The 13,976-nt window shown below is 39.6% G+C and overlaps 1 protein-coding gene across 3 annotated transcripts in view; it reads right to left on the reverse strand.

The window, feature by feature from the left end:
- DHX29 (DExH-box helicase 29) overlaps positions 1 to 13,976 on the reverse strand; it is a 35,837-nt gene that overhangs the window by 20,216 nt on the left and 1,645 nt on the right. For 2 of the 3 annotated variants that reach the window (XM_066181152.1, XM_066181151.1), the window contains exons 2-14: positions 12,937 to 13,010; positions 12,070 to 12,183; positions 11,382 to 11,511; positions 10,876 to 11,018; positions 9,897 to 10,022; positions 9,314 to 9,440; positions 8,890 to 9,051; positions 7,281 to 7,446; positions 6,184 to 6,307; positions 5,173 to 5,769; positions 4,322 to 4,465; positions 4,061 to 4,237; positions 3,327 to 3,467 (exon numbers count right to left, since the gene is read on the reverse strand). In XM_066181152.1, the coding sequence (XP_066037249.1) occupies positions 3,327 to 3,467; positions 4,061 to 4,237; positions 4,322 to 4,465; positions 5,173 to 5,769; positions 6,184 to 6,307; positions 7,281 to 7,446; positions 8,890 to 9,051; positions 9,314 to 9,440; positions 9,897 to 10,022; positions 10,876 to 11,018; positions 11,382 to 11,511; positions 12,070 to 12,183; positions 12,937 to 13,010 (2,225 nt within the window). Of the gene's footprint in view, positions 1 to 3,326; positions 3,468 to 4,060; positions 4,238 to 4,321; positions 4,466 to 5,172; positions 5,770 to 6,183; positions 6,308 to 7,280; positions 7,447 to 8,889; positions 9,052 to 9,313; positions 9,441 to 9,896; positions 10,023 to 10,875; positions 11,019 to 11,381; positions 11,512 to 12,069; positions 12,184 to 12,936; positions 13,011 to 13,976 lie in introns of those variants that run through there. The other variant, XM_066181153.1, reaches the window with a different exon arrangement.

The following is a 13,976-nucleotide window of genomic DNA, read 5'->3' on the forward strand; positions in this document are numbered from 1 at the left end:
GCGCGCCCGTATTGGAAACCTGAATCGCCCTGGGATTCTGGAAATTATAACAAACTGGCCTGAAGGTGAGACCTTTGGATTATCCTCTGAAGAAGAGGAGGAGCAAGTGACACGGGCCGAGGAAGCCCCACCATATAACGAGCTACCAGAGAGTGAGAGACGATATGCCCTTTTTCACCGACGGTTCCTGCCGAATTGTAGGTGCTAACCGGAAATGGAAAGCTGCTGTATGGAGCCCCACACGACGAGTTGCACAGGCTACCGAGGGAGAAGGTGGATCGAGTCAGGTCGCAGAGCTTAAAGCTGTCCAGCTGGCTTTGGATATTGCTGAACGAGAGAAGTGGCCAAGGCTCTATCTCTACACTGACTCATGGATGGTAGCTAATGCTCTGTGGGGATGGGTGGACCGCTGGAGAAAGGCCAACTGGCAGCGCAGAGGGAAACCCATCTGGGCTGCTGAGATTTGGCAGGACATCGCCACCCGAGTAGAAAGGCTGACCGTGAAGGTTCGACACGTGGATGCGCATGTACCCAAGAGTCGGGCTAATGAAGAACATCACAACAACGAGCAGGTGGATCGAGCTGCCAAGGTGAAAGTATCTCAGGTTGATCTAGACTGGCAGCACAAAGGAGAATTGTTCCTAGCTCGTTGGGCTCATGATGCCTCTGGTCATCAAGGGAGAGATGCAACATATCGATGGGCTCGTGACCGAGGGGTGGACATTACTATGGACAGCATCTCCCAGGCTATCCATGACTGCGAGACCTGTGCTGCGATCAAACAGGCCAAGCGAGTGAAGCCTCTGTGGTATGGCGGACGATGGTCAAAGTATAGGTATGGGGAAGCCTGGCAAACTGACTACATCACCCTTCCCCAAACCCGCCAAGGCAAGCGCTACGTGCTCACCATGGTGGAAGCAACCACTGGATGGCTGGAGACCTACCCTGTGCCTCATGCTACTGCCCGGAACACCATCTTGGGCCTGGAAAAGCAGGTCCTGTGGAGACATGGCACCCCTGAGAGAATTGAGTCAGACAACGGGACTCATTTCAAGAATGGCCTCATAAGCACTTGGGCCAGAGAACACGGAATCGAATGGATATATCATATCCCATACCATGCACCAGCTGCCGGGAAGGTGGAACGCTGCAATGGACTGCTTAAAACTACCCTTAAGGCACTTGGTGGAGGGACCTTCAAAAATTGGGAACAGAACTTAGCGAAGGCCACCTGGATGGTCAATACCCGAGGGTCCATCAATCGAGCTGGTCCTGCCCAGTCTGAATCCTTGCATACAGTGGATGGAGATAGGGTCCCTGTGGTACACATGAGAGGTATGTTAGGAAAGACTGTTTGGATTAATCCCACCTCGGGCAAGGGCAAACCCATCCGTGGGGTTGTCTTTGCACAAGGACCTGGTTACACTTGGTGGGTGATGCAAAAGGATGGGGACACCCACTGTGTACCACAAGGAGACCTTATTTTAAGTGAGAACTGTGTGTAGGATTTCATTATATATATATATGTGTGTGTGTGTAGTTTAAGGAAGGTATTGATTTGGGATGATGTAGATGGTAATAGAATAAGGGGTGGATAATGTCCTGGGTTGAAGTATATTCTATCACCATCTTCAAGAACTGTTGAAACCAGGTGAGGCAGTGCTCCCTGCCTCCTCCACTCTGGCTTATCTTCTGTTAATGGGCCATCAGCACCTTTGCTACACAGCTCACAGATAACCCCCTCCTGGACTACCTCCTGTTAATGGGCCCATCAGGCCTTATCACATGACTCACCATCCCATTGTGGGATGCTCCGCCCAGAGGGAGAAACCAAGCATTCCAGCCTGGATATAAGCTGAGACTCTGAACACCAGAGGGGCGCTTACCCACTGGATTCCCAGAGGACCCGAGCTACCAGACTTTTCTACAGGATCACTGCTTCAGGAAGACCACCTCATCTGGACTGCTTCCATCACTACGCTCAGGTTGTATTCTGACTCTGTCAGTGGTCTTTTGTATTATTGCATTGATTTTATTTTACTTTCTTTCCTTTTTTTTCTTTTTTTTTCCTATTAAATTGTATCTCTGACTTGGAGCCTCTCATTTGTTTTGCCTTGAAACTATTACACCCACCAAAACCTGTGTGAGTTAGATCAATACACAACTACCCACGTAAGGTATAGAGGCATCTACAACTGTTAAATGACACCCCAGATTTCAAAAAAAGGGTTGAAATTATAGTCTATCCAAGAGGTAAACAGGCCCCAGGTCAATATCTGGCATTCAATTAAGATCAGTTCAAACTGGGATAACAAGATGTACACTCTTCTTTCAAAATTCCTATTTTGGGGTGTAAGAAACTTGTTTCACCTCTCCCCTCTCCCCTCACTTCACCCTTCTTAACTAACGGTTGCGAAGAAAATTAAGAACGAACTAGGTGGCAACTTCTGCAGTGTTTTGGAGCAGATAAAAAAAAGTTAGCAGGAGAGACATAAATCTGAGTTTTTTCTAGACATCTTACATACATAGCATAGTTTCTAAATTAAGTGGCACTATTGTAAACTATTTCATTGTTACTCAGTACACTTAAGGAAGCTTGACACCACACATCTTTCTGTACTGAAGGAAAACAAACAGCAGAGCATACCAGACTATTTTTCAACATATGTGTAAGCGCTCAATTGTAGCATACTAAATTTTCGGAAGTTTCACAGAGCAAGTTGGAGCAGACAGGTATCTTCCCAAAATACATAGTCTAGACGGACAGCCTAGGCTGCCAAAGTCAGATGGCACTGATAGAATTTCCCCATCACGAGTTTTGATACAAAAGCACATAGAGCTGTCACTGTAGAGTACCTAAGGATTAGCCTAAAATAAAGAGGTCTATACAACAATCTGTAAATCATCTCATATGGCATGCCAAGTTGGAGGGTCTTGGGAGCTTTTCAGCTAAGAAGGATAATGCCTTTTCTCTTCTGTTGTTAGGTTCACTGTGTAGGAGAATTCTTTGGGGAGAAGAAAAAAGAAAAAAGGAAAAAAAAAAAAAGAGGTTTCCCTGCTGCTTATAGATCCAAAGCTGGTAATCTACAGGAGAACTCAATGTCAAACACAGCAAAATCAAGACAGCTATACAGGAGTTGGAGCAACAATCAAAAGGGTGCAGCATTCATAAATACCAGTAGGAATGCCTTTGTGTCTGTTTCTTATAAACTGAAAGAATATTTGATATTCTACAATCCAACCACATTAAGTTCAGAGGAATCAAAATTATTAAATAATAAAAGCACTCAAAGGTTCCAAGACAAAACTAAAAATGCCTGTCTCACCTGGTGCTTTGCAGTGCTTCCTCCTTTACCAGTAACATTTATTGTTACTTCCTCCTCCTCCTCTAAGAACTTCTGACAATATTCTGAGTCCTTCTCCAGAACATAGCCAGTAGCTTCAATTACATCTTCAACATGGAAAATCTTTAGTGAAAATTCAAAGAAAAAACATGAGGCATGTCAAAAACTAACCAGCAACCTTTTTCACATTTTAAAGCTTACATAACAAAGTTGAACATGGCATGCCTTAACATTGTAAAAATTTTGCAAATTTCAACTTAAACTGTCTTATGATTTTTGAAAACCTAATCTTAGCTGCCACAAGTTTGTTAACGGGCTCCTCCACCTGATCACTACATAATCTTTACCACAGCCCATACAGCATGCATAAGAAAAACACATAAGAGTGCAGTGACAAAGCTCCAGGTGCTGTGGGAGGTATTCTTTAATGCTTTCCTTTCTACCTAGGTTGTAGAGAGAAAAATCAAAGTGTCACTGTTGGACTCACTGTAATCAATAAATCCATCACAAAAAATAGTATAGCTATGTACTCCAAAGCCCTTAAGCTATATTTTCATAAAAGAAAAAGAACTACAAACCCTTGAAATATTTAAAGGTCTGTATTCCTGGTTAAAAAAAAAAAAGTGATATAGATATAGTGCCTAGATACTAACCAGGCAAACACCTTACACATACATATCAAGTGTCTTGCATAATCAAAATAAACATCTACCTACCTCAACCGGATAGCTCCTACCCGAGATCCTTAAAATGGGACAGTGTGAGAAATAGCTGGAAAATTTCTCACTGTCTACAGTGGCACTCATTAAAATCAGGTGCAGGTCTGAACGCTTATGCAAGATCTCTCTCAGAATAACTAGCAAGAAATCAGACTGGACACTTCTTTCATGTACCTAGAATTAGAAAAACAGATCTATAGCAAGATTTTAGTAAAGGTCAAGGCCCAGAATTCTGCAGAATAGTAAAGAATTGATAACCTCATCTACAATAACATGAGAGATATTTGACAGGAGACCATCTTCCTGAAGTTTCCGAAGCAAGACACCTGTTGTACAGTATAGCAGTCTGGTGGCTTCTCCTGTTCTTGATTCCATACGAATTTGATATCCACACAGCGAATTCTTAAAAAATAAATTAAAAATACAGAAAAATTTAAAATAACATACAAGTAAACAATATTCAAAATTAAGTGAAATTTAGTTAATGTCAGATTCAGACACCACACAAGTGCTAACTAAGTAGTATAGTGAAAGACTGCCACACTTTCCTTTGTACAAGTACTTTCCTTTGTTAAGAAAGGAAAAATACATGAAATCTATCCAGAGAGGCAAAGAGCTGCTAAAATCAGGGGTTTTTTAGGACTCTTTCGACAGTTTCAAAAATATTTTTGCACGAATTACAATAACAAACACAGGAATTCAGGTTTTTTTTTCAAATAACAAAATAACTTATGCTGGAAAGGGCCTCTCTCAAAGCATGGCCTCACTCAAAGCCAGACTGGATTGCTCAGAGCCTTATTCAGGTGACTTGGCTTCATCCCCAGTGATAGTGACTCAACACTCCCTGGGCAACCTGCTCAAATCTTTGACCATTCCAGCTATGAAACACTGCTGCTTTACATCAGCCTCTAAAGATTTTAGAAGTCATACACACACAGGTTCACAGGTGACAAGGCAAAAAGAAACAACTGACACACCAAGAGGTCTTTCTCAAGAGAAAATAATATCTAATTGTTCAGTTGTATAAGAAATAATGCTCCCACTTTCTCTAAAGAATCCAGCCCCTTGTATTTGATCAAGACAAGTAAAGGAATTAAGACATTTCTTACTTTTCCTCCTGGTCCTGATTCACAGCCCAGCTCTTCACAAACCCTTGTTGCCAGACTCACTGCTGAGATTCTTCGGGGTTGTGTGCAAACAATGTTGCATTTTTTTGATCCTTCATCTAGTAACAAGTCTTCCAACAAGAAATGGGGTACCTGGGTACTCTTCCCACTGCCTGTTTCACCAGCAACAACAACTACTCGATGTTTTTTAAGAGTCTCGACAATTGAGGATCTGTGTTTAAACACAGGTAACTCCTGTCTCTCTTTGAGAAGCCTCTGATATCTAGATGAACTCTGCAACTTCTTAAACAAAATCCTTGCAGGTTCCAAATTATCTGCATCTGAGGTCTCAAGGGAGAGACTGCTGAAGTCCTCATCAGAAACCAAGTTTTCCCAGGAATCCTCAGGACCCTCAGACAGTTTGGGCTGGTTTTCAGACTGTAGCTGCTGCTGCTGTTTGAGTTTGTTCAACAATTTAGCAATAAACGTATCACGTGGCTTGTTGGTTTCTATTTTGCTTTCTTCTTCCTTTTTCTTTTCGATATCCCTCCATTCTAGCCAGACATCTCGGTAGGTAGGAGGTAGCAACTGATGAACTGACTTCATGTGCAAAAAGCAGAAAAAATTACATTATGTACTACTTAGTAGTATCAGTAACATTTTATGTGTAAACAAACTCAAATGTCTGAAGATTTGAAAACAAACAAGAAGAAAACCACTCTAAATACAGAAACTATGAAAGCAGTAATATAAGTGTCAGCAATACATCTGTATTTTCAATTAGATTTCAGTTTTCAGAAGACTGAAAGTATAGCTTTACCAAAAAGTATTGTTACTGTATGTAGCAAAGTATATGCACAATTAGATAAAAACAAATGAATATGTAACAGAAGCAAAAAATTTAAAGGAAAATACTATATGAAACTATTTCTAGAGCTTAACCATAGATAATATAACAAAAAAGGGCAGAGGCAGATTCGACACCAAGAACAGTAATACTGCTAGGAAACCTACTTGTCCTTTGGTTAAGTGGTAAAGTGCCAAAGTAGCAGCTAGATGTTGTGCTTGCATACTGTCTTCTGTTACAATTGTAGGACACATCACCATCACGTCATCTGATGACTTGATAATCCTGACCCTTAAAGAAAAATTTCAAAAGCAATTATCTCAATTTTTTGCTATTGATATAAACAGAAAATACCTGTACGACATAACATTTTCCGCAAATATTCCAGTAGTGAATGTGTGGGGTTTTCTTCTCTTCACGAACATCTCCATTTTCTTCAAGGCAGAAGTATTTATATACACACAGATTACCACGGAGGTTAGGTGCTTTGGAAGGACTCAATGTTTGTGTGCTTTTAACTATTTAGGATACATCAAGATGATGTTTAATGATCTACTAAGATGCAAACACCTGTTTAACAGATAAACAGCAGTCAGAGAAGCAGCCAAGTTTCCCATATTCTTAGGGGTGGCAGTCTGTCAGTAGTGCTTAGCTTGAGCAAGAAAACAAGCTCTTTTACTTGGTTCCTTCAAGAAACATTGCTTATTTAGAACTCTCTGTCTGCTTTATTCATACATGGAAATATTCTACTCTACAGCTCTGTATTTTAGACTTAATTTCTAAAAGAAATTTTAAAGTAAGATACTGCACCGTTTTGCCCATAAATCTGTGGTATCTTTGATACAAATTTTTAACTTCCACTTTATTTTAAACAATTTCCAGAAGGGCTTTGGTAATCATAGACTTGAATCCTTGATTTAATATGTTACTTTGAATAGGAGTACCAAACGTGAATTGTTTAAACCTATCTCACAGGGCTAATTCAGATGAAGCCTTCATTCAGCAATACACACAAATAAAAACCCCCTATCCGTGCTTTATGGGAACATTCACTAGAATCTTATTTTTGTGACTTCATCCAGGCCAAGCATCACTTTTGCAGAACACAGAAGAGCAGAATAAAATATCTCCCTGATGGAGTAAAAAAGAGTTTGGGTTAAACACACTACATTAATATAAATCTTATCAACAAGAGTAAATTGATCAAAATTTTTATTTCCGAGTTAACAAAAAGGCAAATGTAAAGATTACATGACACACATACCTACATTTCCAATATTTTCCAACAGGAATTTTTTCGAAAGCAGGATTTGGGCTCTTCGGAAAATTCTTCCTGCACCAGTCAATCAAAAACTGTTTTGGAGATTTACCAGTCCAGCTTCGAGCACTATAATCAAAATTTCTTACATCTAGTGGTTCTCTTTTTTTCACTGCAAGAGCAGAAAAACACATTTTAAAGCCTCCTAAAATCTGTTTTACATTCCTGTGAAGTGATTTTTACCTTTCATTCACATGTATTAAACTCGATAGTACCATTTTCTGAAATGTTTTGTAAGAATGCCAGTATTGATGATACATGACAGAAACTCCTGCTTTTCCTACAGAAGTATCTGGCAGAAAACTAACATCAGTATTTTGTCATCTTTGATCACCCAATAATTTTAGAAGCTTCACTGAAGTTTGGTTATTACAAAATATTTTAACAGTTTAGAGATTTACAACGAAAATGGTTTAAAAAGAACAGTGTGACTGAAATGGCAACTAGCCCTACAACTGAAAAAAAAAGGAATCCAATTTTTAAAACATGATAGCATGACAATGTAATCTGTCAATTTAACAATTAAATTACAATTTAACAATTAAATTTACAATTTAAAACAATTACAGGTCCTTTAAAGTCAGCTTGGTCAGTGAGACAGACTGTATGCAGCTGGGTGGGAGTGTTGATCTGCTGGAGGGCAGGCAGGCTCTGCAGAGGGATCTGGACAGGCTGGATCATGGGCTGAGGCCAATGGTGTGAGGTTCAACAAGGCCCAGGGCTGGGTCCTGCCCTTGGGTCACAACAGCCCCAGGCAGGGCCACAGGCTGGGACAGAGGGGCTGGAAAGGACCTGGGGGTGCTGGTGACAGCAGCTGAACATGAGCCAGGGTGTGCCCAGGTGGCCAAGAAGGCCAATGGCATCCTGGCCTGGATCAGCAATTGTGTGGCCAGCAGGGGCAGGGCAGGGATTGTCCCCCTGTGCTGGGCACTGGTCAGGCCGTACCTCGAGTGCTGTGTCCAGTCCTGGGCCCTCGCAGCAAGACAAAGGCGATGGAGCTGGGGATGGGTCTGGAGCAGTTGGGGAAGGAGTCCTGTGAGGAGCAGCTAAGGGAGAGCTAGGGGTGTTTATCGTGGAGAAAAGGAGGCTCAGGGGAGACTTCATCACTCCCTACAAACACCTGAAAGGAGTTTGTGGCCAGGTGGAGGTCAGCTTCTTCTCCCAGGCAACCAGTGATACGTCAAGAGGACCATAACCTCAATCTGCATCAGGGGAGGTTCAGGCTGGACATTAGGATGGATTTATTCACAGAAAGGGTTGTCAAGCATTGGACTGGGCTGCCCAAGGAAGTGGAGGAGTCACCAACCCTGGAGATGTTTATGGAACAACTGGACTTTGCACCCAGTGCCATGGTATAGTGGACATGGTGGTGCTTGGTCTCTGGTTAGACTCAATCTCAGAGATTTTCCAGCTAATTGGTTCTGTGATAGTCCACCTTCCTTTCTGGAAGCTGATCAGAGCTTGTTCACTCAGCACTGTAAACTTAGAAAGACAAGAACTAATTCTGGAAATTTATGGTATGATTCAAGCTTGCACTGAACTACTTCCAACACACCTTTGTCTTCCTTTGCAGCACCATCAGGTTTTTCAAGCAAGCTCAAATTCAAAGTGGTTTCTTGAGGTTGAGGTGAGGGAGTTTTTTTCTTTTCATTTTGCTGTTGGTTTGAAATCTTTATAGCTGGATTAAATACTGGATGTTCCTCAAGTACTGCCATTTCTGTCAGAAAGACAATATAACTTATACCAACTGCTTAAGAAACAACTTTATTTATTTATACTGAGTAACCAAAACCAGAACGAGTGAAACGTTACTGCCTTTTTAGAATTTGACTGAGAAAGAACAGATTCAGAAAAGCCTTCATTTCAGAGAGTGGCATAAAAGATAATGCAATCATTTAATTCAACCTGACTCCAAGATTTAATTGCCTAACAAACATGCAGGCCAGAAAAGAGAACACAGGTAACTTGCATAGCTCTACCTTGATGAATTCTTCTTATTTTCTCCTGCGCTGCCTTCTGGCCTTGCTTGTCTTTGTCTTGCTTGGATATGCTTGCTTGTCCTTTTGCTTCTGAAAGCTTGCCAGACAGAACTATATACCTCTCATTCTATTTCAAAAAGAATTATTAATTACAAGTTGAATATGGTATGCTTGTCACTTTCAATGACCTTCACACTAAAGCGCAGTTCTTTTATCCTTTATACCAAGCTCACGCAATGGAGAAACAATGAGTTTTTATTTAGCTGACAGTCAAAACTTCCCAGAATTTAATAGTAACTCACTCAATCTCAAGGAAATGTATTTTAAATTTTTCTTTCCCACACATTACATTCAACATTTTGAACACAGTACAAGTAATATGGGAAAGGAAAACTGGCTTAGAAAACAATAAGCTTCAACAGATTTTCCTTTCCTAGCATGATACATTACTGTTAACATAAAGAAAAAACTTGAAACCCCAATTTGTGACACACAAATTTTTAACAAACAGATCCACCATATGCAGAAGTATCAGACATGGCAGTTTTTAGAAAGACTTCCAAGAAGCATTATTTCATCTTACTGGGTCAAATTTTTCTTCATCTGTCTCTTTCACAGACTCATCTTTCTCTTCATCATTTTGTTGCTCAGCATATTGCAAAATCCATTCCTTCACCGTAAATTCTTTCTCTTTCCTTACATTTGTTTCCTAAGAAGAGCAACAGAAGTTAAAGTAACGATAAAGAATATGAAAGCAATGCTTTTTTCTGCCAGTACCCAGGAACTACTGTTAAGGTTTTACATATAAAACATATATACATTTAACAAGAAAAAAGGCACCAATCTTTCCCAACCAGGGTGAGTATCTCACTATACACCTAAATAGATCTTAACACTAGAATAATTGTAATTACTGTAAACAATGAAATAATTTGCAAGCAGTCTTTTTGTTTCTGTGGTTATTAAGATTCAACAACCCCAGAAACAAAAACAATGACAGTACACAGGCAACCAAACCCTTGTAAGTTGTCAAGTGCACCACATGTACATAAACAGAAAAAACCCATTATATGATAAAATTAAGAAATTAAGCTATAGAATCACAGAATGGCTTGTGTTGGGAGGGACTTTAGAGATCATCTCATTCCAACCCCCTGCTATAGGCTGGAACACCTTCCACTATCCCAGGTTGCTCAGGGCCCCATCCAACCTGGCCTTGAACACTGCCAGGGATGGAGCATTAGCAGTTTCTCCAGGCAACCTCTTACAGGGCCTCATTACCCTCATAGAAAACAATTTCTTCCTAATACCTAATCTAAATCTCATGAGATTCTCTGTGCTTTACCTCAAAAATGAACTATGAAGACCCTCCTAGACTCCACAGGAAAAATACCTTTAAATTATCATTCCACTGAAATGAAAATGCAGGTTACAATTATTAATCGCACATTTTCACCAGCTTTCCACATCAGTGTTGGAAATCAATGCAACTCCTGTATTTTAGGAAGTTCTGTTCTCTCTTCCTCCACTTCAAGTAACTACAGATTAGACTTTCAGATTACCTTAGTTTCAGGTCCATTTTCTTTCTTTTTGTTATCTTCCAAGTGAGGTGGTGCTCCACGTTGTGACACAGCAGAACAAAATTTTCCTCTAGGTTTCTGCTGTTGCTCTTCAAATTGCTGGCTAAAACCTTCAGGCAAAGCATCTTCAAAACAAAAAAAACCCCAAAACACATCACAGAAAATACAAAAAATAACTACAGGAAAATATTTTTAACTACGCTGGGAACCAACTAGAAGAACACAAACTGAAATAAAAAGTAGGCTTTAGCATTTATCTAAGATAGTAGATTTGCTCATTGGACTTCCACAGAACTCCCAGTGTAGGAATAGGAAGACCACAAGACTTCATACACTAAAATATCCCAGAACTAATTAGCTGTGCATCTAGGAGAGGAACACTGTTGCAACTACTAGAAAAGCATTACATTTAATTACTATCATGAAGTAGTAAGGCTTAGCAGGTCCTATTTCTCTTCGTCAAAAGTATTTTCTGTCACCATACTCACCATTGGGAAGGTTTAAACAAAGCCAGTCAAGTGCAGAGTGGAGATCACCACCGTATAAAAGTGTATTTTTCATTGCTTCTTCAATGTGCTCAGTCTTAAAAGAGAATCTTTGTAAAGCCATGTATACATCCTATAAATAAGAGAGCCAGAAAATATTCAATCTAGCAATCTAATACAGGCTTGCAAAGTTCTATTTCCCACGTATCAGAAAGCCAGTATTAAAGGGAAATAAACAATGTACACTAATGTATCCAAAAATTAAGCAGAAAATTCTGTTTTACATAATTTACATTTTCTTTTTAATTATGCATGCATAGGTATAAATAAATCTATATTCCTGCCTCTCTATACAATGTATTTTCTAGCCAAATAAAGACATACCTGCAATTTTCCAGGTGTATGGAGTCAAAAATGTAGGAAACCTGAAATATTCAGATTAAGTACTATTCCTCTATCTTTTCTGAAAACTCTAGATTTTAGTTCCTGAATCCATAAAGATGTGCCTTTCCTAATGAGCATACTTCTTGATTTCACTGGCCAATCACTACTGAAAAGCATGCTGTATTGGCTTGTACTCCACACAGTACAATTCTGTAATACACACAAGTGTAATATGACACTTGATAAAAATTACAAACCATAAACTTTATTCTAAATAAATAATGAAAAATAAAATTTTGAACCGTACCTGTAGTTTCTTTGCAGTTAGTCTTTTGGAAATCATTCCTTTGTCATCATTTTGGTTTTTATGGTTATTGATCACATCGATAATTCTTTTCTCCAAATTACCATTTATCGTTACCTGCAAAGAAAAAATTAGTTGATACAAGGTAAACATCAGAAGTTTTTATGACTTTTCAAGCTTTCTGGAAGTGGCCTAAACATGTCTTATGAAAAGGACAATTCTTTTTCTTCTGCAAGCAATACACTTCTACTAGAAAGAGAAGAGTTCATTCCTTATTACCAAGAAAGCCCATTTACATTTTCAAGGAAATTTAGTATGTTAAGGAAAACACTGCAAGTAAATGACAACAAAATTCTACCAAAAACACCAAGGCCTTTCTCCTCAGCTCATTGAAAGTAATTTGAACATCAAGATGCAGTATGTGATATCCTCCTTCTAAAATACCATTAAAAACAAGTATAGTGTCATAGTTCTAATATTTGAAACTCTTCTAAAACATGAACCAAGCTTTAGTTGCTACTAAGTTCGATATATAAAATCCATATCCTTTCCCTGACAGGAAGGAAGATTGATTTGCACAGCAGAAGTCCACACTAGCTCCTAAAATATTCTTGCAAGTGTTGACAAATACTTATGCAAAGTATTATTGGTTATTAAAAAAAAGACATTATCCTACCCTGGTAATTTACCCCTATTTCTTAAAGAACACTCAAAACCCTAAACAAAATCAAACTCTCAACAGTCAACTGTCTCATACACTAATGCAGTTTTCATGCACAACATAATACTGAAGAAGACCTGAAGACACATTTGCTCAGCCAAGGCAGTACTATGAAAATCAAAGTTGTTTTAAGAAAAGAAGATACTTGCCTTAAGAACAGATTTATCTATATTTGCAGCAGCACAGGAATCTGTTGTTGAACCAAAACTGTAAGTTTTCGGACCTGCAAATTGCAAATAATCGTCAGTTACACAAGACCCACAAAGAACATTGTTTAACATAGCTAAAGCAGACCTAACTTAACACAAGTTAGTGCAAACTATTACATTAACTTGCCAGAAACTTGCAGGTACATAACAACAACAATCAAGAAATGTCTTGAACAAGGAATAGTGAAAAGGCAGCCAAAATACGAAATTCAAAGACTACAACGAGAGGATATGGATTGACTGCTCACCCTGAACACTGAAAAAGGATTGCCAAATAGGGAAGTAAACGGCAGTTTCAAAACAAGAAAGGCTGTTGAGGATTTTTTATTATAAGTGCATAGCTAAGTAACAGAACCCTCTGCCACTAAAGCTATGGACAGCGGACATTTACTGAGGTCCAAGGGCAGACAGAACAGCTCTGCAGTAAAGAAATAAATTGACATGGGAGAGAATTGAAAAAAGAATTCCATTTGGTTGTGGGAAACCCTAAGCCACAGCTTGCAGAACATCCTACAGCAGTATCACTACATGTCTCATTTGTTCTTACCTAGTTATCTGCTTAAGCCCCCTACCTAAGAGAGGGCACTGGCTCACAGAAACCTTTGGTCTGCTCTGGTCACTCTTAAACATTTTTGATTTAACAACTATTTAAAAAACTATTTAAAAAACCAAACGCTAATTCACAGAACTATTTCTTGTCATTAGAATAACAACACAGGGGTTGTTACTAAATTCCACCACTTTCAGAGCACATACACTGCATCTGGCACTACAAAGACAGAGAGAAACTGAGCAAGGCCACGGCTTCCACCACTCTGTGAGGCTGCATGCTGCTCCAGGAGGCACAGCTGCCTGCCAGCAGCTGGGCTGGGCAGCCCATCCGTGCTGGCCTGCCTGCAGAACAGCTCTGGCACAGCCTGCTTTGAGATCAGACCAGGTTTTGGTAACCACATTTCAGAAAAAGTACAGTCAGGAGATAC

This window comes from Chamaea fasciata, unplaced genomic scaffold (genome assembly GCF_029207755.1).
Source record: "Chamaea fasciata isolate MVZ Bird 193981 ecotype frontalis unplaced genomic scaffold, bChaFas1.0.hap1 SCAF_4, whole genome shotgun sequence".
NCBI classification, from domain to species: domain Eukaryota; kingdom Metazoa; phylum Chordata; class Aves; order Passeriformes; family Sylviidae; genus Chamaea; species Chamaea fasciata.